Consider the following 26,556-nt stretch of genomic DNA (forward strand, 5'->3'; position numbering starts at 1 on the left):
GCAAAGTCAACGCGACAGGCCTCCCCTCGCGTCGAATCATCGATCATCGTCGTTTTAATTCTCCGAGGAACTAGACGCGAACGCGTAACGACACCATGAGCGATATCGAGAAACAGTACGACCCAGCGGTGCCAGATGCTGAGAAAGAGAGCGATGAATTGGGCACACAGCTGGAAAGTGTTGATCCAGTTTTCGAAGCAAAAATTGTTCGCAAGCTTGATCTTTTCGTTATCCCGGTGGTAATGCTGCTGTATCTGCTCAGTTTCCTCGATCGGTCAGTTTTGGGATTTTCTTGCTTGTTACACTGCTTTTTCGACTGGAGCATAGGGACGAAGAAACACAATTTCTGATGGATTTGGAATTTGGAAGTTGATGACTCGCTCGAGAAGCCCACTAACGCGACTACAGAGTCAACATCGGCAATGCGCGACTCTATGGTCTACAGGAAGACCTTAATATGGACGATTCTCAGTTTCAGACTGCAGTTTCGATTCTCTTCGTAACATACATTCTCTCTGAGGTGCCGTCGAATTTGGTCTTGAAGAAACTCACGCCTTCGCGATGGATAGCATTCATCACCGTCGCGTGGGGTATCGTCGCGGCCTTGACTGGTATCGTACAGAGCTACGGTGGCTTGATCGCATGTCGTCTGCTCCTTGGTGCTGTTGAAGGAGGTCTGTTCCCTGGAATGGCCGTTTACCTGACGTTTTTCTACACCAAACGCGAACTCGCCCTGCGCATCGGATACCTCTTCGTCTCCGCTGCGCTTGCTGGAGCATGCGGTGGTCTCCTTGCCTATGCAATTGGGCACATGGACGGCACAGCCGGTCTGCGTGGATGGCGCTGGATCATGATATTAGAAGGAATTCCTACTTTTGCCCTAGGTATCGCAACCTGGTTCATTCTTCCCAATACCCCAGAAACGGCCTATTTCTTCACTGCCGAGGAGAAGGCTTTTGCTGCAGCTCGTCTCAAGCGCCAAACTGGGTACACCAAGAAGGCAGCAGAGTTCCATTGGGACGATGTGAGGAAGTGCGTCAAGGACTGGAAGGTCTGGGTATTCTGCTTCGCACAGTTCGGGAGTGATACCATGCTTTACGGTTACTCTACTTTCTTGCCGACTATTATCAGGTCGATCAACACCACCGCTAGCAGCGCGATGATACAAGTCCTTACTATTCCGTGTTACGCACTGGGTGCGATTACGTACCTGGTTGTTGCGCGTTTCTCGGACAAACAGCAAAAGCGCGGATTCTACAGTATCTTGCTTGGCGTGGTTAGTATTGTTGGTTACGCCATGTTGATCAGCGATGCGAGCTCTGGCGTTCACTACGCGGGTTGTTTCCTCGTCGCCATGGGACTGTATGTTTGTGTTGGTTTGCCATTGGCTTGGCTTCCTACGAATCTGCCGCGATACGGAAAGAGGACAACCGCAACGGGATTGCAGTTGAGTATTGGTAATTGTGCGGGCATCATGAGTGCTTTTGTAAGTTTCTCTTCAGCTCCTAGACTGCCTATGAACCGTACACTAACGAAAACCAGATATATCCTACAGCGGATCGACCTCGCTTTATCAAGGGCCATGGAATTACTATGGCCATGGTGGGTTTTGCTTGTATATGCTACGCTGTTATGTGGTTCCAACTTGGACGTATCAACTCGAGACGTGAGAAGGGCGAGGAAGAGCATTTGGTCGAGGGAATGGCTGAGGAGGATGTTGCTGAGATGGGTGACGATAGTCCCAGGTTCAGGTATACCATCTGAGGGATCGCGGAAGCCCATCAATCGACTGTGGTGTTGCACACGATATCAGGTATAAACTATCGAATTTTGTGGCGTAGAACCAGTCGTGAAAGGTGTATGTGAGATTTCTAGGCGAAGTGTGATAGAGAGTCATCTACCAAGCTAACAAGCAAACTACTCACTTTGCGCCTTGAAATTTGTCACCGGAGTATAAGCACGCTTCTGCGTAGCACCCTTCTGGAACCATTTCAATCCAGCAACCTCCCAGTATGCCTCCTTAAATACCTCAGGGTTATCGCGAACATACTAATTACAGGTTGCAATCCCAGTCTTTTTGGCACAAGACTTGTCCCACTCAGCGCCTGCCCATTCACCGCAGAAAGCGATATTAAAAATGATTTTAAGATCTCGAAAGCGCTCAGAGAAGTCGCAACCAGAACCGCTGAAGTAGGCTATAGGTGTGCCCCAGCGAGATGGGTCGGGAAGGGTTGTGTTTGAAGAGAAATTTTCAGTGAAGCCGTGAGATTCACGAGGAAAGAACCAAACCGAGATTCCAATCGTGCTCCATTCCATAGCGTAGACACCACCTTGGGCTTTGTTAAATTCCGTTCCGTACGAGGGAAGAGGCACAGCACCACCAGTGTCAGTGTTACCGCCACCACCAGTTTGGATACCAGACATGATTTCGGGAGCATGAATAGAGCATCCGACGTTTTTGAGCTGACCTGGCGCAGCAACATCGCAATCGTCTGTAGACATAAGACCAGTGAATGGTGCCGCTTCGATATCGCCGGCTACACCAGATCCTCCTCTCACTGATGTCGAGTTATCAACCATGCAACCCGTGGTTGTATGTAAGGTAACAGAGTTACTTTCGTAGTCGTTCACGCCCTCGAGGATGTCCACTTCCCCACCCTGGGGCCAGTCTGCCGAGGACGACAAAAGCCACAAGGCCGGCCAAGACCCACATTGAGAGGCGGGCACTAGAGACAATCATACGAAGTCAGTGTATGTCTCACATGCAGTTTGCAAGGGAATACTCACTATGGCGGATGTCCGCTACGAGCAGGCCATGGTTCCAGCTTTTTTTGCTCTCAAGGCGAACGGAAGCACGGCCAGCAGTGTCCTTGGTCGTGTAATCAACGCCCATGAACACGGACTGTGTGTCCTCGAGGTAGCCAACTAGACCTTGCTTGATCGCATTCTCCTGGTTCTGGTACTTGACGAAACCCTTGGTTAGATCTGGGCCGTCGAAAAAGTCAAAGGCGGAGAAGAACTTTTTGTAAGTCAGGTCGTCGGTCAGTGTGTACTGCCCGCCTTCACTCTGGTGATCTTCGTGGGCGTTGCTCAGGGCGGCCAGCACCGTAGTAATGAGTATTCTTGAGCGCATGTCTTTGCGTCTGTCCTGCAGAAGCGAATGGCAATGATTGAGGTGTGCGTTTCAGAAAGCTAACGTGGTTTGTGGTGCAAGAAAGATTATATCCCACTGAAGGGATTAATATTGCGTGATAGGAAGATGGACGTGAAGTATAGCAGGTGGTTTACAGTTGGTCTGCAAGAGACATTGTGATGGTAAGATGAAACGCTGTAGCTGTTGGACTCACAGTCGCACAATAGTCTATTGCCCCCTAGCTTCCCTATTCTTCTTTGTCATATAGGCGAACAATAACAGGGTCATTCCGGTCTCCATTCGCTATATTTAAGATCGTTCATGAGTTTTGAGGTCAGTGGTGGAAGTGAAGGTGAATGTGAAATGAGATCGATGGTAGACACGATGTGTGCATAGCAGCTGCGCCTGGAAGCGCTAATGTGATTGAAATGTATTAGAGCAGAAATTGCACGACAAGTCGGCGGATTTCTCAAGGCTTCTCATAGCTGTCATCACGGTCCACGTCAATCAGCCGGTTCTTAAGAGTCAAGATGCCAAATACGTACTCACATTTGATATCTACCTACCTTCTGATCATACTGCTAAGCTTTCCCCACCGTCCTTCTTACTCTTCGGTACAATTTTCAAACTGAAGTCCACATGTGGTACTCCTTGGTGTATGCTGCTTGTACTTACAATGTCAATATCCCCACAGACATACTTTTCGACGTTGTATTCCGTAAGCCCACCGCTTACTTCGACAAGGAATTGTTTCCTATCTCCAGTACCTCGCCCCCATTTGTCTTTCAGGTCTTTGGCAGCGACCTGAACACCCTCAGGAGTGAAGTTGTCCAACATGACGATGTCAGCACCAGCGGCGATAGCCTCATCTGCTTCGTCGAATGATTGGCATTCGACTTCAACTTTGATTGCGAAACCACCCGCCGCTTTAGCAGCTCTTACGGCGTTGGTGATGCTTCCTGCAGCGACGATGTGGTTGTCTTTCAGCATCGTCATCGCGCTCAGGTCAACTCGATGCGCATCTACACCACCCACTAGCATGCCATACTTTTCCACGAGTCGGAAACCTGGTGTAGTTTTCCTGGTACCGGCGAGAATATTTGGGTAGCCAGCTCCACGTAGAAGGGTAAGTAGACGATTAGACTTGGTGGCGATACCGGAGCAACGGGCGAGCGTATTGAGAGCCACTCGCTCACCGAGAAGGAGGTGGCGGACAGGGCCGCGTACCGTGGCGCAGTGAGTTACAGGTTGGAAAGAGGCACCTTCTTTGACGTGCCATTCTACACTATCAAACGTCAATACCAGATCTAACAATGTGAGTCACTATGATAGACGCACGTGCAGCCCAGTTGCCGGAAGACTTCATCGAAGAAGGGGACGCCTGCAACTATGCCCTGCCAATGTTAGCTAAGACCACCACGAAGGGTGCTGATACTCACTTCGCTTTTCCCTAGCAATTTCGCCTCAGATATTTCCTCGCCCACAACGAAGCCACCATAATCGAAGCTCGGTGTGTCCTCCTCGAGCCATTCCGAGACCAGTCGCTTGTACGTTTGTGGTAGGAGGTGGGCTACAGCACCGTGTGCTGGCGCGCCCTCAACTTTGGCCATATTGATGGGAGATGAAATGTGTCGTGATATGGTTGTAATGTGGCCTGAACAGCGCAGTATCCAAGTCAGAGGGCGGCTTTGGATTAGAGTGGTGAGTTCATCGGAACATCCGTCGGAACTTATCGATAGTAGCCGGCCCTAAGCGGCCGCGCATCGGATCCTGCGAGGCAGTCTTGCGTTCTACACGTCGCTGTCACATACGCGCATTCCACCTGCCACTTGTACGAAGGCATATCTTATGGCGGCTATATCTCCTCCTCGCGTTCACCCTCCAAGACATGATTATGCGCTCCTGCCGCTGTTCCTGCCCGGCGCCCTTCGCAACATACGTCCTCAACCATTCGCCCTATGTAACGACCCTTCCGCATAATCTTCGAGTTTAAGAGCCATTCCCAGCACGCGTAGAGACATATCATTAGGTCATTCCGTATGCGTCGGGAGCCTGTCGCGAGTTGATAGCAACATTTGCGCCTGCCCCTTCCAAGGCCCCAGGAACTCACGGCTGTTCACCATCAGACATGATACTTCAGGCCATTAAAGGCGTCACGGTGGAAGGACGCCGTCCTCGCAGACAAAGATGAACGCAGATAGCTGTGTAAAACTCTAGCCGATGTTCGTGCTGTGAACAGCTGCGACGAGGTCGCTGGTGCAGATAGACAGAGTGGTGTAGAGGCAACGCCGGCTACAATTGTTTGGATAACGGCAACACAAGCGCTGTCCACTGGCCGATCTTGATGCCCCCAATACAACACAAAAAGGAGATGGAGGCGTTGTGCGCTTCGTGTATAGACAACGCGTGCTTGTCACTTATGTGCTGTGATTGTTGCTGAGACTGAAAGAGATAGGAATGTTTGTACGCAGAGTTTACATCACTACAGCATTGCCGCCAGACTTCTCTCTTGACTATACAGGTACTCCACTTAAGACGACACACTTATGTGGATTGGGCGATTTAGAGGAGTCAGGCATGTTGTAGTGCAGGTATGGCAATATCTTGGTAAATACAAGATGTAAGATCTTGACCCGAATCCAAAATATACGATTATAGGATCCAACGCACCACCTGTAACACCCGTAGCCTTTTGTAAAACACCGGACTGTGAGGCACGTCGACTCAGGCATCCACATATCCATAATGCTAGCCATTGCCAGTATCAGCACCGTCATCTTCGGCTTTGATTATCGATGGTACTTCTGCGCCATCCAAGATACCGTTCAGTCGTACATTTCACTGTGACGTTCGTGTTATGCAGCGCTTGCACTTCTTGTTGATCGTAATGCTCCTTGCTTCGTTGAGTGTGCATTCAACCCCGGAGTGTTCGTGAGTAGTCGTGGATTTGAGGTGTCCACAATAGAAGTACACACGGTATGTTGTGCACATCTTGGGCTCATTCAGGGAGTTGGCAGGTGAGTATGTCAACAAAACGCTCAGTAGTGGCTATGCACAGATGATGTACGGAGCATGGACAGAGACGGCGAAACAAACACCAAGATTTTATACTAAAAACCTGTAGTGAATCTTTTCTGAACGACATACTGTCGGCTATGATGATAATGCTTCACATAATAGTACTGGTTCTTTCAATGTTCTATTAGCGACACACCTTTGATTAGTAACGTGTCCTTAATCATCGTCGAGTATTGATTCAAGGTCTGCACATGAGATCATGGGTGTCGTATATATCTTGGTTGCAGCGTAGGTTCGCCAATGATTCTAAGCATCAGGTCGTATCGCCAGTTATATGCATTAGTCTCGCGACTTAGTACGATTGTAGTCATAAGGCCAGAAGCAATTTCATCTCCAATGATGAGAGATGCAATGAGACTGGAGAAGGTAACAAAACAAAGCACTACTTATGTAAATACCTTCTGATACGTCGTATTGGCCAGGAACGTGACAAAAGAAGATAGAGGGCTCAACGTAGGAAGAGTGACCTTACCTGGGGAAAGGCTTAAGACCAGTATGCGTGAATGTTTGTACCCACGTATACTTTACCATGACATTCAATTGCACTCGCAAGGTCGAAACAAAGACATCGAAGCCTACACACGATTGACTAAAGATCATGCTGCCGAAGCTCAAATAGCGCATAAATCGAGAGGGTGAATGGACGAGACCAGGCATGCATGAATATAGCACGACGACTGAAGACAAGTGAGAAATGAACCCACAGACAGAGTGAGTTGATGTGAGAAATCGAAGAATAGACCACAGCTGCAAATGTTGTAATCCTCTAGCTCTGGGAAGAAGTTATGCACAGCTTTCCTAGAGCACGATGAATAGGATTCCGAGGAAGAAATCGATCTGCAAGAAAACAGCATCATATAAGCCGGGTCTCAGCATCGTCGCTTGATCGTACCGCACAGCAACGTTGTGAATAGAGGAGAGTAATCTGGCGAGGCAGGGGGAGCTGACGTTGCCGATGCTCAGTTTCTCGAAGCGATGCTCAGGAGCAGTCACGGGACCAAGTAGCCGCAACCGAGGATATTCATACGTTCGAGGCGACTTCCGTGACGCAGCAGGTACCGAATGTAAAGCCGGAGAAGCCACAAACCCCCACACAGCTATCGTCGACTCCAAGGGTAGATCTAGGTGACGCGTCGGGAGGACCGGATGGGCTTAGAGAGGTGATCAAGGAGTTGGTGGGTACGAGATGGAGACGCCAGAGATAGTGCTGCTGAGAAGGGACATTCCTCCCGGTGCACGGCTGTGGAGATTTATGGGGTTATTAGGGGAAGCGGTTGTCATTGCGTTGAAACTGTGGAGTCGTAGGTCGTGGACACAACGTGCCGTTGAGACGAGATTCTGCAAAAAGTTCAGTATCCTGTATGGTGTTGATGCAACATCATATTAATCTTCGAAGTGGCCATTTTTCTAGGTCGATGGCTCGTACCCTACCTTCCAAGGTTCCATCCACGTGGCGGTGACTGCTGGACCCTAGCTTCTTATTCCATGCCGCCAACGCTCGTCTCACTTCACCTTTTCTATATACAGCTTCGGTTACCAAAGACTATCGCGCACATCTCTGTAACCTCGTTCTCCATCGATATAGCAGACTGGTCACATGTCGCAGCCACTATTTTGAACCGAGCTGGAACTGTCTAGATGCGCGCATGCAGGTGGCCCACTTGAGTGACCTTATCGCGCACGCTTGCACTGAGAAGTTCAGAAATCTCGACTTCCTCCGGACGCATCAGTAGAACGCGATATTGCGTCGCCCATGAACAGACAAGGAAACCAGTATATAACACAGACGCTGTCGAAGGAATCGGGTGGATTCCGAGGTCGCAGGGGCCTTACTATCCATGCGCATCGGCATATTATGACGTGTAGTATGAAAGCCAGAGGCACCGCTGCTGGATGTCCCCGATTACTACACGAAAACATACCGAACACCTGGGTAATATACACCGCATGCAGTGCTGCTGTGCATGTATGCATGTATGCAGCAAATACTAATCCACCTGTTCGGGCTGGCGGGAGAAGAATTGTTCATGTACGGCTTATCCAGAAGAGCCTGTGGGTAAAGTCCTCCTGCACAGTAGGTACGCCCGTAATCTGACCGCGGTCCGCCCAGTCGAAATTAGTCTGACCCAAGGAAGACCTCTGTAACTGCGGCATCTTAGCATGTTTGAGAAGCTTTGAAAAGAGAGAGTGAAGAACTGCCGAAACCCGTTGTGAGCTGCTAGCAACGCCAAAGTTCTCGTCCCGCATCGCCAAGCATGGCGTTTCAAAATGACCACAATGAATGCATCTTCCCGCCACACTCGCATGCTCCACGAGTCAATCCCATGTCGGCCAAGAAAGAGCCCCGCAACACACCAGCCAAAGAGGAGGCCGTTAACAATTATGCGGCGTTGTGTAGGGCTCCTGTGTCGACTCGGTAAAATTTCCGCACCGACTTCGCACCCTGTTCAATCAAGCCGCCAGCTTGAACAGGATAAGAGCGTAGTGGAGCGGACATCGAGCTAGATATGCCGCTGTATTCCTTTCCTCTGGAGGCTGCGAAGTAACTGCCGATTTCTCTTTCCTGGCTCTCGACTTGCGCCCCAATACACGGTTGTGCGACAAGTGAGCTAATCGGGTATCGGGACGCATCCTACGTTCTTATATGGGCTGTGCTCTTCCCCAGATTCCTTTCCCCAGACTTACGGAACGTGTGGGGCTACAGCACAACGACGAAGAGATTTCGCCTCGTTGACTCTGAATCTCGACCACGGAATCCAGCTTCATCAAAATGGCACAAATGGGACTGGCATCGATGGGGACACGTCTGAATCGCACCCCTGCTGAGATAGAGAAGGGAGATAATGTTCTTTGTATGTTTTTAGGCAATCTTGCTTTTGTCAAACGTTAACAAGTTTGGTAGTTGAAGAGGCCAACGGAAGCGACCGGTCTACTGATGGCGAGTTTACCTGGACGCCCGAGGAAGAGAAGAAGGTCCGACGCAAACTGGATCGAGTGATCGTGCCGCTCACTACCTTTCTATATCTGCTATGCTTTCTTGATCGGTACGGACCGTTTCACTACACACAAAAGCTGTTTGCTGACTACTTTTATAGTGTAAACGTTGGAAATGCACGCATTCAGGGTATGGCCGAGGACTTGAACCTCGTGGGTGTCCGCTTCAACTGGGTGACTTCGATATTCTACATTGTTTACATGTTTGTCGAAGTACCCAGCAACATTCTTCTGAAGAAACTCGGTCCAAAGTACTATTTGCCGCTTCTTGTGTGCGGATTTGGCATGGTATCACTCTGCAGCGCTTTTGTGCATAACTTTGGAGGATTGCTAGTTGCAAGAGCTTTTCTAGGGGTCTTTGAAGGCGGTGTAATGCCGTAAGTATTTTCTCGTACTGCACCTAGCATTTTCTAACGATCGCTGCATAGTGGACTTGCATTCTTCATCACATGCTTTTACAAGCGCAACGAGCTCCTGTTCCGCATCGGTATTTACGTTTCTGCAGCCTCCATGGCTGGAGCTTTTGGTGGACTACTCGCCACTGTGTAAGTTTGCCACAGATCTTCTAGCATTTCGAGGTTCTGACTCAGTGACAGTCTTGCTCGCATTCCGCCATGGGGAGCTTCGGGCATGATCATCCATACCTGGCGTAATATCTTTTTCTTCGAGGGACTTTTTACCGTACTCGTCGGCCTTGGAGCGCCCTTCCTCATGCCTCGCAGCCCACAAGAATGCTGGTTCTTAAACGAGCGCGAGCGGATGATTGCTACCCAGCGACTTGTGCTAAAGAGTGGAGCCGATGAGAATGAGAAGACGGAAGTCCACCATGTGAAGAGGGCTGTGATGAACATCACAAACTACTTCTGCGCCTTTGGCTTCTTCTTTATCAACATCACTGTGCAGGGTATCTCTCTATTCATGGTAAGCCAATATTCCTTCAGGACAGTTCTATATACTAACATACACTTCTAGCCCACTATTCTCAGGGATCTTGGTTGGACGGCCACGAAGTCTCAGCTTTATTCAGTACCTCCCTATGTATGCGCGTGCCTGATTGCCATTGCAGTGGCCTTCGTCTCGGACAAGACCAACCGCCGTGGTATCTACCTCGCCATTTTTACGCTCCCGGCTATTGCGGGCTTCTCTATTATGCGATGGGCTACCGACCCGAACGTCAGATACGGTGGTATTTTCCTTATCACTATTGGCGCGTTTCCAGGTGGTCCTGGTTTCCTCGCGTGGGCGGCAAACAATGCAGCAGGTCCTGCTGTCCGCTCAGTCTCGACTGCTTACGTGGTCACGCTTGGTACCGCTGGAGGTATTCTTGCGACCTGGTATGTCAAATTACAGAGCAGTTACGATTGAAACATGTAGCTAACAGATCGCAGGACGTATACCAGTCAGGATGCACCAAGGTATCCGACAGGTCATACTATCAACTTGGCTGGTCAGATCTGCGTGTGCCTTCTCGCGACTTTCGGAATCTTTTATTGCAAGTGGGAGAACAAGCAACGCGACCTGGGCAAGCGAGACCACCGTCTGGTTGGCAAAACCGCTGCTCAGATCAAGGACCTCGGATACAGACACCCTGAGTTCCGCTACATGCACTAGATGTGCATGCTCACGATTCGACACGACCTCAACATTTCGTTCGTTTTACTTTGCTCGATGTTAGCGTAGCGGCATGACTCGTGCCATATGGGAATTCAACTTTTCTCTAAAGACTTGTACAACAACCTATGGGTGATCAAAATGTCTACATAATCGCATTGTGATTGTGAAATCTGATGTCGGGCTTGCGACGATATATGATTCAGCTATGCCCTCACTCTGTGCCGGCAGATGTCGGATTCTAGCATATGACATACACGGAGGCCGATGTCTATTGGTCGCTTCATCGACATTGGCATATTGTAATATACTTGCTGTTTCCAATAGGTTACATTAGTATCTTCGATATAGCCAAGCCCATATATACAAAGTTCTCGAGTCAGCTGGTATGTCGTCGGTATAGCTCTGACGATGGACCACATATAAGATATCGAGGTAAAAGTAAAAACCGTTCACATTGTGTATGATCCGATCGCCCGTTATGCATGTACTCGCTACAATTCTGGCTGTCGCCACTGTAGCACAGGCACACTGTAAGCCAATTTTATCAAATGTTCTTCATGCAAGTTCACATGAATAGATACTTTCCCACGGCTCGTTATAGAAGGAAAGCCAGAGGATAAAGACTGGTCTTCGACCCGCGAGACCAAGAACGCAAATACCAAGCAAGGCATTGAGGTAATCTACGATGATCACAACTTTCTTTACTACCGCATACTTATTACACTCACTTCTCGTGTAGAACCCCACCGTTGCTGACATTCGCTGCTACACTTCCAAAACCGCGCCAAACATTGCAATTGTGCCAGCCGGGTCAACCGTCCACTATATCTCGACGCAACAAGTCAACCACCCAGGACCGACACAATACTATCTTGCAAAGGTTCCAGACGGCAAGGATGTAAAGAGTTGGGATGGGAGTGGCGCAGTGTGGTTCAAGATCAGCACTACGATGCCAAGCGTAAATGCGCAGAAGCAGATGAGCTGGCCAGGACAGAGTATGTCATCCCTTTAGAATCTGACCATTTCCTAATAGTGTTTTGTAGATGAGTATACTACTCCCAACACAACAATTCCTGCTACGACACCCGCGGGCGAGTACCTGCTTCGCGTTGAACACATAGCACTACACATGGCTATGCAAGCCAACAAAGCGCAGTTCTACCTCGCCTGCTCGCAGATCAAAATTACCGAGGGAGGAAGCGGGGTCCCTGGACCACTTGTTGCATTGCCTGGCGCATACAAGTAAGTTGAAGTAGCGTATAATGTATGCATACACTAACACGCGATTGCAGAAGCAACGACCCAGGGATTCTTGTAGATCTGAACAAATACACGGCAGCCCCTGAGACATATCAGCCACCAGGTCCAGTTGTTTGGCGTGGTTAAGCCACAGGTGGAGATGCAACTTTGACCTCTGGTAGCTGGATACGTGTTTTGCAAAGAAAGCGAAAGAGCGCTTGATTAGGGAGTTTCCAATGCATCTTTCTCGCTGCCAATGTAGTCTTGTCTCACCAGATTATCCATCGTAATTATGGTAGTCTAGCACAAACTGAGAAGGATAGGGTTAAGGCTGAGGTACATGCGTCATTGGCTCGTGCTGAAAATTGCGGCATTGTGTCGTATGGTGGGGTATGGTGGGGTACGAAGATGGTAAAAGAAACATAACGCCGAACACTGGCAACGAGCAATTGAGTCGTGAGATCGCTCAGCGCGTGAAATGTGAGCCACCCCTCATCGGCGTAAGCGAATTCGGCCTAAGTTATCCGTTCGCGCTGAGTCTAACGGTGCTTCAACGCGCTGATTGCGACGTCCAACGGCGCAAACCTTTTAGTGGACTTTGTGACTAACTCGGCCAAGTCCGCTTCTCCATGGGCAATTGAAAACCCACTCGCCGCCCCGTCCATTCCCTTTTCTTCGTTCCTCGTTCTCACGATGACAACTACCGTTGTGCTCGGGGCCCAATGGGGCGACGAAGGCAAGGGCAAGCTCGCCGACATACTCGCTCACGAATCGCAAATCTGCTGCCGCGCCCAAGGCGGTAACAACGCCGGACACACCATCGTCGCGAACGGCGTGACGTACGATTTCCATATCCTCCCCAGTGGTCTTGTAAACCCCGGCTGCATCAACGTCATCGGAAGTGGCTGCGTCGTCCACGTGCCGAGCTTCTTCAAGGAATTGGAGGCGCTGGAGAAACATGGCTTGAACACTGAAGGAAGGATATTCATCTCGGACAGAGCACATGTCGTCTTCGACGTCCACCAGAAGGTGGATGGTCTGGAAGAAGTGGAACTGGGTGGTGGCATGATTGGTGAGGAATATACGCGCATAGCGAGGGACATCAGTGCTGATTGTGGGACATAGGCACAACCAAGAAGGGTATTGGCCCAACCTACAGCACCAAGATGACCAGGAGCGGTCTCCGCATGTGCGATCTGTTCGACGAGCAGATCTTCGAGACGAAGCTCAGGAGGTTGGCCTCGGGATTCCAGAAGCGATACGGTGATCTGCTCAAGTACGACGTGGATGCGGAGATTGCGCAGTACAAGGTTAGTCATGGCGGCATTGCATGTTGCGATGCGAAGGCTAACAGTATGAGTAGACTCTGCGCGAGAAGCTTGCTCCCTATGTCGTTGACCAGATCCCACTCCTCGCATCGGCCAAGGAGAAGAACGCTAAGATTCTAGTAGAAGGTGCGAACGCGCTGATGCTGGACATTGACTACGGAACATACCCCTTCGTCACATCATCGAACACTGGTATTGGAGGTGTCATCACAGGTCTCAACTTAGGCTGGCGGTCACTGAAGGAGGTCATCGGTGTAGTGAAGGCCTACACCACACGTGTCGGATCGTGAGTTTACATTACTGTCCAAAAACGAGCATCGTAGTCTAACGTACGACAGCGGACCCTTCCCTACCGAGCAGCTGAACGAGCTGGGCGAGAAGCTCCAGTCGGTAGGCCACGAAGTTGGCGTCACAACCGGTCGCAAGCGCCGCTGCGGCTGGCTCGACCTTGTTGTCGTCAAGCACTCGCACGCCTGTAACGACTACACCGCCATCAACCTCACCAAGCTCGACGTCCTCGACGATTTTGACGAGCTCAAAGTTGCGACATCCTACTCGTACAACGGTGAAGTGCTCGAAGGCTTCCCTGCGAACATCGAGATACTTGGCCAAGTCGAAGTACAGTACGACACGCTGCCTGGCTGGAAAAAGCCTACAACTGGTGTAACGAGCTACTACGACCTGCCCGTCCAGGCGAGGAACTACATCGAGTACATTGAGAAGTTTGTCGGAGTGAAGGTCAAGTGGATTGGTGTTGGCCCTGCACGAGACCATATGATCAGTCGATCGTAGGGACAGGCAATGAGCAGTGTTTCGAGTAGCATGAGCTAAGACAGGCCTTCTAAAACATAGAGCATAGACGAATTGCAGGCACACTTTATCCATGCGTGGTTTATTTTGAAGGAATCGTGCACGCCTTGAGGGCGGCCTGAATGAATAGCCATGGGCATTCTGCCGGTATCCGTTGCTGTGGTCCTCAACTACGCGAGCACGTGTTGCGGCCAAAGATAACGGCGCATGCTTAGACTGGCGCGAACATGATGAAAACACACACCAGTGCAGGAGTTAATTGCTCTGACTAAAGGTCCAACGGCTCATGAGCACAAGGCGACCAGCGCGATCGTGTTTATAACCCCGACTACGGCATGAAGACGGGCCCTCAGGCAATCAAATCAGCGCTCGCGCTCAGGTGAGTTGTGCCGGGATGCCGCCCTGGCCTAAACCCCGAACAAGGCCGGCCCTTGACCAAGTCTTGGTTAACGTCATGAACGACATCTGGAACTGTCACTTCGGGTACTCGGAATTAGGCCCTTAGCTACGAAACATCCACCAGGCTCTTGCAGTTTGCGCAGGTCCAAGACAGGAATTATAGAAGCAGCGCACGCTCCTTCGTTTTTCGCATCATCAAGCGACGACTGCCATCACGGCGCAACACAACACACCACCACGACCGACAACAACAACAACAACACCGACCAAGACGACGACCAACATGTTCACCAAGACCATTCTGAGCGCCACTGCGCTGCTGGCGGGTGTTGCGACGGCGGCGACGGCACCTGGGTTTCCCATCCAGGTTTCCCAGAACTTGACGGTCATGTACGGGAACAATACCGTGTCGCCTGGTGGAGAGCTGATTCCCCGTCCTGGTATGTCTCATTCTCTGTCGTCGCGGCGCAGTCGACCTGATTCCCTGCAACTCCAAGCTGACACTCATCACCAGAAACCGCACAACCCCCGACAATCTCGTCCCCAGTATGGTTCGCCGACGAGCAAGGCCCCGGCCGATGCGTCCTCCTCATGGTCGACCTCGACGTACCCCGTAACAACTCGCGCGTCCAACTCGTCCACTGGATTGCCACAAATGTAACACGCTCCGTGCCCATTTCCGCCAACACAACAGGATCGCCGCTCGTGATCCCCTCGGATAATCCCGTCCCGTACCTCCAGCCCTCGCCTCCTGTCGGCGATATCCCGCACAGCTACACGTTCATCCTGATGGCACAGCCACGCAACTTTAGCATACCCTCCATGTACGACGATCTAGCAGACAACAGGGTGGGCTTCAACGTTAGCCAGTTCGCGGCTGACGCGAATCTGACAAACGGAATTGCCGCGACCTGGATTACAGTGCAGAACCTTACTGAGACGCCCACAAACACAAGCTTCCCACCCCCGAGGCCGAGCCCAACAGGGGATGGTGCAGACTCTGGCGGTGCTGCTTCGGGTGATGCGAGTGGCATGATGATCGCCGGTAGGACGTTTTGGGCGGCAATGAGCACGACAGTGGTGGCGGTTGTCTTTGCTATCGCTTTGTAAAGAAGAGTTGGAGGTCAGAAAGTAAACGTAATGATATAATATTGAGAGCAAGAGGCGATAAGATATGGTCGATACATTAAGACAATACGAAGATCTTACGAAGGAACGATAGTTGAAATACATGCAAATCAACGACGTACGCTTCCGTTATCACTTTTCATTTTCTGCACCTGTGTAAATCAACTTGCTCTACTTGCAATGGCTCTCTGCTACATGTTCGATTCAACTTTCAAGTCATGGAGCCAGTGACGCATGTAAGATTATATTTGAGTAGGGCTATATTGTCATTATTCATACGAAGAGAAGAGAACCGTGCCTAATGCCATATCCTATATTCAAGTCTTTTCCTAACACCATCTATTAGTTGCAAACCCCTCCTTATACCGTCTACTCCGCACTAGCATTCGTCTTAGCCGCAGCCTCAGCAACCGCCTTGAGCGCAGCCGGTGCATCATCCCACGGCATGACCAACTCGACGAACCGCATCTTCTGCGTCTCGCCACTAGAAAACTCTTCGTCCTGGAACAGCTTCTCAACTTCCTCCCTTGTCTCGACCCGGTATGTAAGGACGCTGCCTTCTTCGGCACCAAAGACACGGGGAATGTCCTTGTATTTCCATTCCTGAACGTCGTTGTAGGAGTCCTCCCATCCATGGATGAGTCGTTCAATTGTATAACCCTTGTTGCAGATCACAAAGATGATAGGAGCCAGCTTGTTGCGGATCATAGTCGAGACCTCTTGCGCTGTGAGTTGGAAAGAGCCGTCACCTGTAAAGAGTATAGTGCGCTTGATGTTTGATTCTTTGGCGGCGAGAGCAGCACCTTGACAGGAGCCAGTTGCGTATCCGATAGAGCCCCAGAGGACTTGTGAGATGGCGTTGACGCCTGTTGGGAAGCGAGTTTCCCAGACACCGAAGTTAGAGGTGCCAGTCTCGGTAATGAGGATGTCGTCCTTCTTCAGCCATTGACCGAGTTTTGGCCAAAACCAAGCATGCTTGATCGATGACTCAGTAGATGCGGTCTCTTTCTCTGGAATGTTGTTGTTTGGGTTAGGTCCGGACTCAATGTTGAGCTTCCCTAGCTTTGCTGTAACCTTGGAGAGAACGCCGTTCATTCTTACACCCGGGTATTCCGAGTAGCGTACCTTGCATCCGTAGCTGTGTAGATCGATAGTGGTCAGCTGAGACATGCGAATGGTGAAGCCTGCAGTATTGAAGTCGGATTTGATAGCACCAATGCTGAGAACAAGATCCGACGACTCAACGCGTTCCCGCACACCAGCGTTGGAACCGTCTCCGGCGTATACACCACCATAGTTGGGTAGCGTCTCATCCACTGCGCCCTTTCCCATTGGTGCAACAAATGTAGGGATGCCTGATTTTTTGATGAGGTCGTGAGTTTCCTTCAACGCTCGGTGGCGGATAGCACATGCATCCACAAGGATGACAGGGTTCTTTGCTGCATGTAGATATTTCAAGACCACATCTACAACATAGTCTTCGGCTTCTTGGTCGTTCTGTGGATATTCCAGATCCAGTGGTGTGTTGAGGCGATCGCCATCGACTTTCTTTGTCACCATATCGCTAGGCAAAGATATGTAGACGGGCCTCGACTTGAGGTAACATTCCCGGATGGCGTTGTCGATGAGCATAGCTGCTTCGTGTTGGCTGTTCAGCATGGAAACAGCACATGAGATTTCCTTGGACATCCTCGAGAAAACAGTAAAGTCGCCATTTCCAAGAGTGTGGTGTAGCAGTGCTCCGTTCTTCTGTGATGCAGTCGATGGATAGCCGACGATGTGGACTATGGGTACATATTCGGAGTAAGCGCCAGCGATAGCATTGACTGCCGAGAGTTCTCCAACACCAAAAGTCGTGACCAATGCAGAGATGCCCTTGACTCTTGCGTAGCCATCTGCCGCGTAGCCTATAGTAATCGTCAGTATATATAGTATGAGGCGGGCGGATCGACTTCGGTCGCTCCCGCAAGCGAGCCGCTGGTAGCGCAAGGACGAGCTTTACATACCAGCATTGAGCTCATTGCAGTTGCCGACCCATTTCAGGCCGACTTTGGGAATGTAGTCGAGTGCGACGAGGTTGTAGTCTCCTGGTACACCGTGCACTGACTCGACTCCAACTTGTTGAAGTCGACGGAAGAGGTACTGCGTCGGTCAATTAGCACCTTCTCACATGCGTGTTCAGTCCACACGACTCACCTCTGCAACGTCAATTGGGTTTTTGATATCCTGGGAGCGTAGATCCTGTGCCATATTGCCGAGCTGTCAGATAATTGAAGCTTTGATGCTAAGAAAGTAGTTTATTTGGTATGATGGTGGCTGTTGGGCGCAGCTACCTTTAAGAAGGGTCCGCGAAGTTTATGGCAATGAGGTCATGTCCGGTCTTTACCGGCCAGCGCCATTGTTGGGCGCGTCTCGTGCGAGTGCATCGGGTGGACGTGGGACACTGCACCATAGTAACGCGACGCGCTGCATACACGCTGTTTGTCAGCCCAGGTGGCGTGAGGTATCAGATCTGCGGCGTGGTCTTGCTACCGAATGCGTGCGCTTGCAGCTCGAGGCTTCGTTTACGCTCACGATTTTCTTCGTGCTAACACTGTTATCGCGGCGTGGAAATAACTTGTATCAAGCACGAGATTGTTGGTCAGAGTGGAATTGAGACATTTGAAAGCGGGGCGCCTCGTGGGCCGTACCACACCATCCACATGTATTTGGTCAATCTGCATCATCACCCGTCTATCCACAGCAGAATCCCAACATTCATCCAAGTCTGAATTTTGCTAATCATACATCAGAACGTGAAGATCACGACCCAGCTCCCCGCAGCTTATCTGCAGTCATTTCCTGAACTCTCTCCACCAGCTCGTCATTCAATGGTGTTCTTACACCCACTTCCCTTCCACGTCTGGCCCAGTACCCGTTGATGTATCTGATTTCCGTCTCTCGTCTGTTTCTCATGTCCCATACCATACTCACCGTAGTTGCTCTATTCTTCTTGATGATATCCATTACCGTGTGGTGCAAAGATTTCGCCGAAAATCTCTCCTTCACACCCTCCACACCCTGTAGTTCAGGCAGAGCGAGGATGACGGATGAGATTTCCTGCATGAGTCTCATGTTGGTTTCTGGAATGCTGAGGATGTAGGCAGTCACTGCGTCTTCGAGTGCACAGATAGGGTTGCTGAGCGCGTTGCAGGCGAGCTTCTCTAGTTGGACCTGAAGCTGGAGGTGGGTGTACCAAGTCAGTGTGTGCCTCGCGTGAAGCTTGTACAGGGACACTCACTATAGTGGGCCATGAATAAGCCTGACATTTCAGACGGTGCGCAAGAGGTAGAATGTCTAGCAGCCGCGAAAGCGGTTGAGCTGTGTCGCCATCTTCTCGAGGGACTGGTCCTACTGATGTAGCTGCAGGCCCCGTGTGAGTGATATCGAAGGGTCGGTTCAGAGTGATGCCGTGCGATATCACTCCCGTAACGTAATTTGGTCGCACATGCGGATCAGGCCAAAGGAATGTGTTTGCGTCTTCGATCATGCCTGCGCCATTCTGCAGAAACATGACGTTGGACTCGCGCGAAAGTCTGGGTAGAAGAGGCCGTAGGGCTGCAACCGTCTGGGTAGACTTGACGCACACGACAAGGTCCCCGATGTTCTCATCGATTGGGGTTCCTATTGACTGCAATATTTCAGCAGTCCCATACGTGCGCGAATCCTGCATCAAGTGCCAGGTTTTACCGTGCAACACCTCCAAGTCATAGCCCGTCTGAGCTACATTCTGGCCTTGGTGCGTCTTCAATCGGATCCTGTTTCCATTTTGCACATAGTCTTGCACAAGAGAGGGACGATGGAGCAGTAGATTTACCGCTGGTCTTGCAGGTATCTCAGCAAGCGAGTGGGCTGTGAAAGTGCCGACACTTCCTAGGCCCAGGACATGAATGCGTGGGGTGGCTTGGGTGCTTGAGATGCCGCGATGTTGCACAGGCCTCGTAAGAGCAAGTCGCGTGCACTCCAATGTGCCAGCTTGAAAATGGCCAAGTTGACCACACCAGGAACGAACAAGCTGACCCGTTCGAGGTACTGTTATAGCAGGACCAAAACGCCGAAATATCGCCATATCGAAACTTGCCAATCAGTGAAGGTGCTCCAAGACAAGACGTCCAGCTGGTCGTGATGCTGGTAGATGTACATTGTGCGCTCCGCGGCCAAGGTTGGAGGGAGGGTTGGCCCTGTCGACTAACCGCTTGCCCCACCAAAACATACTACGAGAAATGGGAAATGGTATTTGCAGGAATTTACCGAGACTTAGAGCGGAAGACAAAGTTTTGTGAGTGCGACGGAGAGGGCGAAAGGAGCTGAAGATTGAAATTAGACATTACGTTGATACGAGCAAAGGTGGTGCTCGGGAGCAGATAGCCGGGCCAGTCAGTACCTGACTAACGGGGCACGATGGATAGCTTGCGCGCTGGCTTCTTTGGCTTCTTTGGCTCGACTGAGTGCAGCAGCAGTTGTGGCGGTGCGAGGCCAGCACCGCCACGTGCTCGTGTGAGATGAAACACGGCAAATGGGCTCGCGACGGTGTCTCTCCGGTGGCTACGTAATGATCCATGCGCATTGAAAGTTACAGCGTGCAAGAGGCGGGTCGAGAAGGGTGCAACGGCTGACAGCGCAAGAGTTCAGAGGCGCGTCCAGCAAATCACGGTGCCGGCTTCACGCCTGGCCCGTGCGCGGGCCGTAGCTCTCACCACCGCCAGACCCTCAGGCAGCATCTGGACGCCGGCGCACTCGGTCGCTCAGTCGCTGCCCCTCGTCGTTGTGTTGCTGCTGTTCCTGTTGTTGTTGTCGCCGCTGCCCACGCTGCCCTCGCAATCTCCCGCGCCGTGGTTGCATCCCATCTTTGCTGCGACGGCCAAGCGCATCCGCCCTCGTCGAAGCGCCCTCGTCGACGCAAGCGCAGGCGCCGCGTTTCTGACCTCCAGACTCCATCGTTCACCCCCCGTTCGTCCCAACGGCTCCGCGATTCGTATCCCGTATTCGACCTGTCGCCTTGGTCCTGGGACCCACCCGCGCAACTTGCATCGACACCGACAAAGGAGCCCAAGGAGCCCACCACGTCTGGCAGCTGGCTCCCCCAGGCATGTCGTGATGTGACGGACCTTGGCCTCTGACCCATCCGAGGAGCCTCCACCGCCGTGCCGTGGTCAAGACATGACCCAAGAGCCTCGACAGCGCTCCGCGTCAAATATCTCCAATCCCTCGGACCCTGCTGCCCGTCGCGGGCCTCGCCAGAACCGCATCCCGCCCACCAATCTTCCGCTGCCCGAGATCCCCAGCGTCACCTCGTCGCCCTCGTCGTCGCTCCAGCCTCTGGGCCTGAGCAATCTCGGCTCGCCATATCCCTCCTTCTCCCCCGGCGGCGCCAGCGCGCCTTCTACGAGTCCGCGTGCGAGGGCGCATACTGTTGCCGACCCACTCACCACGCACCGCCAGCAGCAGCCGTACCTCGACGGCCCAGCTATGCATCAATACATCCCCCCTCCGCCGCCTCAGCCCTCGAGCACGCCCGCCGGCCACATTGCCCTTCCCCCGCCGCCGCCACGGCCCACCAACTACGGCAGCCTGGGGGGCATACCCATCCCGCCGCCCCCGCATGCTTCCAACAACTGGGGTCCCCCAAGACCCCAGTACCAGCAGCAAGGCTATGACCCGGGCCAGTATCGCAATTACCCTCACAACATCCCCCCTCCCCCAGGGCCTCCGCCTCAACAAATCCAGCACGAGCGCGAACCCCCTCTAACGTCAGCCACATACATCCCCGGCGGCGAGTCGTTTGGTCCCGGCGTAGGCATACCTCCACTGCACACTTCGCGAGGAGGTTATCCCGAGCCCTACTACAGGGACGACAACTACTCCGCCAATACCGACACGTCGGCCCAGGCCTTCTCTAGCAGCCTCCTCGAGAGCGTGCAAAGCGTGCAATATGGCTCCAACAACGGCTTCAACATTCCCCAGACGCCCAGCAGTCGCAATCACCTCAATATACCCACCGAACGAGCTCAGGTTTACGACTCCTCTGGGCCGCCAACCGCAACCCTACAAAACCCAATGGTCCAGAACCATGGCAGCGTCTACCACCGCTCTGAAAGCAACGGCACCACGCCCATATCTCCCCACGACCACTCGATGCATTGGCCCGCTGAACGTGTACAGCATTGGCTAGCGAGCAACAATTTCTCACGAGACTGGCAAGAAACATTCAGAACATTGGGTCTTGAAGGCTCAAAGTTCTTGGATATTGGCCGCGGCCATGGTAGCAAAGGCAATGTAGCCATGATGCATCAGGTCATCTTTCCGCAGCTGGCCAAGCAATGCACCGCAAGTGGGACTGGATGGGACCAGAATAGAGAGCGAGACGAGGGCCGCAAGCTGCGTAGACTTGTACGCTCCATTGTTGAGACTGGCACCACCGCCAATCCTCGGGCAGCACCGCAACGATCTGATACTGGCATGACGAGCGCTGGAACAGAGGGCACTGTCGAGAATTCACCCTACATTGGCACCCGGGGCATGGATTTTGGATCGACACCAACCACAGCCGGCAACGGCGAAGAGAGCCCTGGGCGCCAATTGCTGTTACATTCGCCTGGTGGCAGCACAAATCCACCCAGACGCATCTCTACACAGCAGCGCAATTTCACAGTTCCAGGCCTTGGTCCGACTCCAGACTTTTCAGAGGGACCGGCACGCAGTCCCTACTCAAGAGAAGTTCTCCAGGGCCTCGATCCAAAGTCTGTCCGGCACAGCCCAAACGCATCCTCGGAATTTGGGCCATCCTCTCTGGGTGCGACAAACTATCGCCAAGCAAGTCCACAGCAAAGCCCAGCCTTATCATCAGCCCGCCTTGCTACTAATGGGGGGCAGCTCAGCGCGGGTTTGAATAACAACGGATCCCGCTACTACTCTCCTCACAACCGCGTCAACAGCACCGAATCAATAAACTCCACGTTCGCTAATACTGGTTCCGGTCCACCCTCGGGCAGGTCATTCGAGAACCGGTCTGAGAGCCGGAACGAGAACCGGAAGAACGGCTACGAAGGCTCACGGCCAGGCACCGGATTAGCAAGATACGATATGGAGGTGCCGACTAGTGCTAAGGACCATGAGAAAGGTTTCTTCAAAAAGATCATGGGTGGGCGAAAGAAGGAGAATCACCCATCTCCTGATGACACCAGTCTTGATTCGCCCACCAGTCCGGCAAGCCATCGTACTCATCCAAGCAGCTCCCTTTTTGGAAAGTCTGGCATGAACTCAAGCGAAACATCTTTGAACGAGCGGCCCCCTTCGAGACGATCAGCTCAGACAGACTCCGACAACCGAGCAGCGGGTCGCACCCGTGCATCTGGGAGAGAGGACCGTAAATACGCTTTCGTAACACCGGATGGCTGGAACTACCGCCTTATTGACATCACCAATGTAGACTCAGCAGCATCTCTACGGACTGTGTGTTGTGAAGAGCTGAGTCAGGGATTGAGCCATATACCTGGCGTAGAGTTGCATCTTACACTACCCGGACAGCAAGAGCACGATCATCCTCTGTCAGACTCCAAGTTGCTGAAGGCTCGGTCGCAATACGGAAACCGAGTTGGCGAGCTCAAGATCTTTGTCAAGATACCCCAAGAGGGTGCCGTACCTCCCTCTGCCGGACTAGGAGTTTCGCTTCCTCATGCAGCTGCCAGGTCTATCGATGAAGATGCATACTCTCGACTCAACGCCGACTCTCAGCTAGACTCGCCAGGTGGAAAGTCTGGAGAGTCTACGCTAGTCGCCGACAGAAGTGCAGCTCTCCGTAAGATGGCAGAGAAGACTGAGCCTGTGCCAAACAACCCGGTCGACAGGCCTGCAGAGTCTGCGTGGGAGCCGCGTGATGACTTGGCTGAAGAGGAACGGCGGAAGCTGCTAGAAGCCGCTGCTGAAGAGCATCGGAAGGAAACCAAGCGGAAACAGGACGAATACTTGAGGAGTCGTTTCCAAAAGATCAATGGACACAGTCCTGATCTGAACCCTACTTCGAGTGATAACCTCAGCTATCGAAGCCAACGCATTGTTGACTTTGATGAGCCCCGCGCCTCTCCTTACGAGGACGTGAAGAAACAATTCGACGGAAAGCCAAAGCAACTCGTTCCCCTAAGAGAACCACCACCGGTACCTGCCGATACCAGCACGCTATTGAAGGCTAATTCGTTGTCAAGGGCTAAGAACCGTGGCTCATGGCCTGAGAGTGACGATGGTCAAGACAAGCGAAGATCAACCGAGTCACAGTCAGAAAAGCGCAAAGCCATTCCACAAGGTGCAAGTGGGTTGGGAGGCATTGCTGCCGCCATCATCGGTGCTGGTAATCTTGGTGCAGGAATCGGAGCAGCGAACCGCGCACCGCAACCAAAGGGTCAGCAACCGCCTTCAAAGGAGGAAGGCTCACCCGAGAGTATTCGACCATCGCAACAGATACTGCAGGACAATGGATTCGGAGCTAGATCAGGCTCTGGCAGGAATAGTCCAGGTGGGTCACCTCGCAGTCCCGGCGATTTCACAATGAGCAAGGGGAATATACCTTTCAGAATACCTGACTATGAGGAAGCTTTCGGAGACGATACGTCAAATGAGAGGCCAGGCCTTACCCTCGCAATGCCCGACCCAGCAGTGACACGACCAAGAGACGAACGATCTCGCTCACCGAATCGAAGCCCTCACACAGCGCAAGCCCCAGAGTCCACACTGAGTAGAGAGCCATCAAGGGTATCTATATATGGCCCTACTCACGATTTTGAGGAAGCACGAGTGTCGTTTATTACAAAGTCACCAAACCTTGAACCTTTGGATTCCGACGATGACGATTCCGATGATGGTCTATTCGCTGCGCCGCTCGCAGGACGAGCTGGTCCGCCCACACCTGCGAAGAACACACCCATCACTAGAACCAACTCCCGTAGCCAACGGCCAAACCTTACACTCAAGACACAACGGTCAAAGAACTCATTAGCACAAGTTACGGAGAAGTCCGCTGAGCAAAGCGCAACTGGGGATCGTGACTCGCAGCCAAGCGACTTCCATCCTGAGTCGGCTGCATCTGCAACCTGGACCGACTCCCCGAATGATACAAACAAGTTCTCGCGTCGCGAATCCTTCGCTAGCGATGTTTGGGCAAACCGTCCGCCAGCTGAAGCCCTCGTGGAACACCTTGACGAGCTCTTCCCGAATGTCAACCTCGACCAACCTATGCTTGAGGAAGAGGATGCGGATGGCGCCGCTGAGCCAGTCAACGACTCCCAGCCTGCGCCGGTCGAGCCCACTCCTGTCAATCAGCCCCTCACTCGTGGTGGTGCCGGACTGCAGAGTATCGCGCAGCGAAACATGAGAAAGTCGGGTGCTGGCCTGGGCCGTACCAAATCCATTCGTGAAGTGGTGAAATCACAATACCAGCCACTCGACAAGAGGCCACTCCCAGGCCAGGCACATGCTGGTGCTGGTCCATCGCGAGTTGCTACGCTACGCAATGGTGGCGATATTGTCAGGCGAAAGTCGACGAAGATGTTCAATGCCAGAACTGAGCAAGTACGACCTCAACGCGGCTCGCGCCTCGTCATGGAAACGATACCTCAAGATCATCTACCAAGTGTCCCGTCGCGGCAGCCAACATTCAAATGGATGAAGGGTCAACTTATCGGCAAAGGCACATTTGGTCGCGTCTACCTTGGTATGAACATCACCACAGGAGAGCTTATCGCTGTCAAACAAGTCGAGGTCAACGCCAAGGCCGCTGGGTCCGATAAAGACAAGATCAAAGAACTTGTGAAGAGTTTGGATCAAGAGATCGATACCATGCAGCATCTTGACCACCCCAACATTGTGCAGTACCTCGGATGCGAACGCAAAGAGTACAGCATTTCTATCTTTCTCGAATACATTTCTGGTGGCAGTGTAGGGTCTTGCATCCGCAAGCACGGAAAATTTGAAGAGTCTGTTGTCTCTTCACTCACACGGCAGACTCTGCTCGGCCTTTCATACCTCCATCGTGAAGGCATTCTTCATCGTGATCTCAAAGCCGACAACATCCTGCTGGACCTGGACGGTACATGCAAAATCTCTGATTTTGGCATATCCAAGAAGAGCGACAATATCTACGGCAATGACGTGACAAACAGCATGCAAGGCTCCGTCTTCTGGATGGCTCCCGAAGTGATTCGCTCCCAGGGTCAAGGGTATTCTGCCAAGGTCGACATCTGGTCTTTGGGTTGCGTTGTCCTGGAGATGTTTGCTGGTAAACGTCCGTGGTCCAAGGAAGAAGCCATTGGTGCCATTTATAAGCTCGGTAGCTTGAACCAGGCTCCTCCCATCCCCGAAGATGTGTCCAGGGTGATTGGAGTAGAGGGATTGAGTTTCATGTACGACTGCTTCACTATTGATCCCATGGAGCGTCCTACGGCTGAAACGCTCCTACGAGCGCCTTTCTGTTTCAGCGATCCGAATTACAACTTCCTGGATACAGAGCTTTATGCTAAGATTAGGGGAGCCTTCCAGTAGTGTGCGTATATCAGGGAGGATTGAGGCGGGAATTGATGACGATGACGAATGGATTTTGATCTGTAAAAGAGTGTATCGGGTATATGCTATGAGGTTTGACTGTATCGTCGCTTGTCTTAGACAACATATACCCACTTTCTTTGTTTTCTGCCAATCTTATGTTTTTGAAGCGTAACGCGCGGATTTCAATATGATATTTTATGTACTCCTTTCCCTTTTCACTTGATAACATGAACATGACTTGTGCTATGTCGTTAGGTAGAG

General features: G+C 51.9%; 11 protein-coding genes across 11 annotated transcripts; 7 read left to right on the top strand and 4 right to left on the bottom strand.

The window, feature by feature from the left end:
* Positions 1 to 95: 95 nt before the first annotated feature.
* Positions 96 to 1,764, top strand: AA0111_g70 (putative transporter; the record flags this gene model as incomplete). The annotated part of the gene is made up of 3 exons (XM_028653284.1): positions 96 to 274; positions 409 to 1,486; positions 1,543 to 1,764. The coding sequence occupies 3 exons, from the start codon at positions 96 to 98 to the stop codon at positions 1,762 to 1,764; spliced, it is 1,479 nt and encodes a 492-aa protein (XP_028512006.1).
* Positions 1,765 to 2,049: 285 nt separating this feature from the next.
* On the bottom strand, positions 2,050 to 3,133 carry AA0111_g71 (hypothetical protein; the record flags this gene model as incomplete). Its single annotated transcript, XM_028653396.1, has 2 exons — positions 2,050 to 2,726; positions 2,788 to 3,133. The coding sequence occupies 2 exons, from the start codon at positions 3,131 to 3,133 to the stop codon at positions 2,050 to 2,052; spliced, it is 1,023 nt and encodes a 340-aa protein (XP_028512005.1).
* A 573-nt stretch (positions 3,134 to 3,706) lies between these two features.
* Positions 3,707 to 4,743, bottom strand: AA0111_g72 (Nicotinate-nucleotide pyrophosphorylase [carboxylating]; the record flags this gene model as incomplete). Its single annotated transcript, XM_028653507.1, has 3 exons — positions 3,707 to 4,418; positions 4,472 to 4,527; positions 4,573 to 4,743. 3 exons carry the CDS (start codon positions 4,741 to 4,743, stop codon positions 3,707 to 3,709), a joined length of 939 nt encoding a protein of 312 aa, XP_028512008.1.
* Positions 4,744 to 8,981: 4,238 nt separating this feature from the next.
* AA0111_g73 (hypothetical protein) lies at positions 8,982 to 10,816 on the top strand (the record flags this gene model as incomplete). Its single annotated transcript, XM_028653618.1, has 7 exons — positions 8,982 to 9,063; positions 9,114 to 9,255; positions 9,307 to 9,582; positions 9,634 to 9,750; positions 9,802 to 10,126; positions 10,178 to 10,539; positions 10,594 to 10,816. 7 exons carry the CDS (start codon positions 8,982 to 8,984, stop codon positions 10,814 to 10,816), a joined length of 1,527 nt encoding a protein of 508 aa, XP_028512007.1.
* Positions 10,817 to 11,297: 481 nt separating this feature from the next.
* On the top strand, positions 11,298 to 12,205 carry AA0111_g74 (hypothetical protein; the record flags this gene model as incomplete). The annotated part of the gene is made up of 5 exons (XM_028653729.1): positions 11,298 to 11,349; positions 11,397 to 11,494; positions 11,559 to 11,814; positions 11,863 to 12,061; positions 12,112 to 12,205. The coding sequence occupies 5 exons, from the start codon at positions 11,298 to 11,300 to the stop codon at positions 12,203 to 12,205; spliced, it is 699 nt and encodes a 232-aa protein (XP_028512002.1).
* A 546-nt stretch (positions 12,206 to 12,751) lies between these two features.
* AA0111_g75 (Adenylosuccinate synthetase) lies at positions 12,752 to 14,178 on the top strand (the record flags this gene model as incomplete). Its single annotated transcript, XM_028653841.1, has 4 exons — positions 12,752 to 13,130; positions 13,184 to 13,368; positions 13,422 to 13,672; positions 13,725 to 14,178. The coding sequence occupies 4 exons, from the start codon at positions 12,752 to 12,754 to the stop codon at positions 14,176 to 14,178; spliced, it is 1,269 nt and encodes a 422-aa protein (XP_028512001.1).
* Positions 14,179 to 14,878: 700 nt separating this feature from the next.
* On the top strand, positions 14,879 to 15,705 carry AA0111_g76 (hypothetical protein; the record flags this gene model as incomplete). Its single annotated transcript, XM_028653953.1, has 2 exons — positions 14,879 to 15,035; positions 15,110 to 15,705. 2 exons carry the CDS (start codon positions 14,879 to 14,881, stop codon positions 15,703 to 15,705), a joined length of 753 nt encoding a protein of 250 aa, XP_028512004.1.
* A 387-nt stretch (positions 15,706 to 16,092) lies between these two features.
* Positions 16,093 to 17,973, bottom strand: AA0111_g77 (Pyruvate decarboxylase; the record flags this gene model as incomplete). Its single annotated transcript, XM_028654065.1, has 3 exons — positions 16,093 to 17,630; positions 17,730 to 17,865; positions 17,920 to 17,973. 3 exons carry the CDS (start codon positions 17,971 to 17,973, stop codon positions 16,093 to 16,095), a joined length of 1,728 nt encoding a protein of 575 aa, XP_028512003.1.
* Positions 17,974 to 18,525: 552 nt separating this feature from the next.
* On the bottom strand, positions 18,526 to 19,831 carry AA0111_g78 (hypothetical protein; the record flags this gene model as incomplete). The annotated part of the gene is made up of 2 exons (XM_028654176.1): positions 18,526 to 18,942; positions 19,004 to 19,831. The coding sequence occupies 2 exons, from the start codon at positions 19,829 to 19,831 to the stop codon at positions 18,526 to 18,528; spliced, it is 1,245 nt and encodes a 414-aa protein (XP_028512010.1).
* A 332-nt stretch (positions 19,832 to 20,163) lies between these two features.
* On the top strand, positions 20,164 to 20,882 carry AA0111_g79 (hypothetical protein; the record flags this gene model as incomplete). Its single annotated transcript, XM_028654287.1, has 2 exons — positions 20,164 to 20,230; positions 20,395 to 20,882. 2 exons carry the CDS (start codon positions 20,164 to 20,166, stop codon positions 20,880 to 20,882), a joined length of 555 nt encoding a protein of 184 aa, XP_028512009.1.
* A 40-nt stretch (positions 20,883 to 20,922) lies between these two features.
* AA0111_g80 (MAP kinase kinase kinase) lies at positions 20,923 to 26,292 on the top strand (the record flags this gene model as incomplete). The annotated part of the gene is made up of 1 exon (XM_028654399.1): positions 20,923 to 26,292. One exon carries the CDS (start codon positions 20,923 to 20,925, stop codon positions 26,290 to 26,292), a length of 5,370 nt encoding a protein of 1,789 aa, XP_028511762.1.
* Between the last annotated feature and the right edge of the window lie 264 nt (positions 26,293 to 26,556).

Source organism: Alternaria arborescens, assembly GCF_004154835.1.
Source record: "Alternaria arborescens strain FERA 675 chromosome Unknown contig_1, whole genome shotgun sequence".
Taxonomy (NCBI): Eukaryota; Fungi; Ascomycota; class Dothideomycetes; order Pleosporales; family Pleosporaceae; genus Alternaria; species Alternaria arborescens.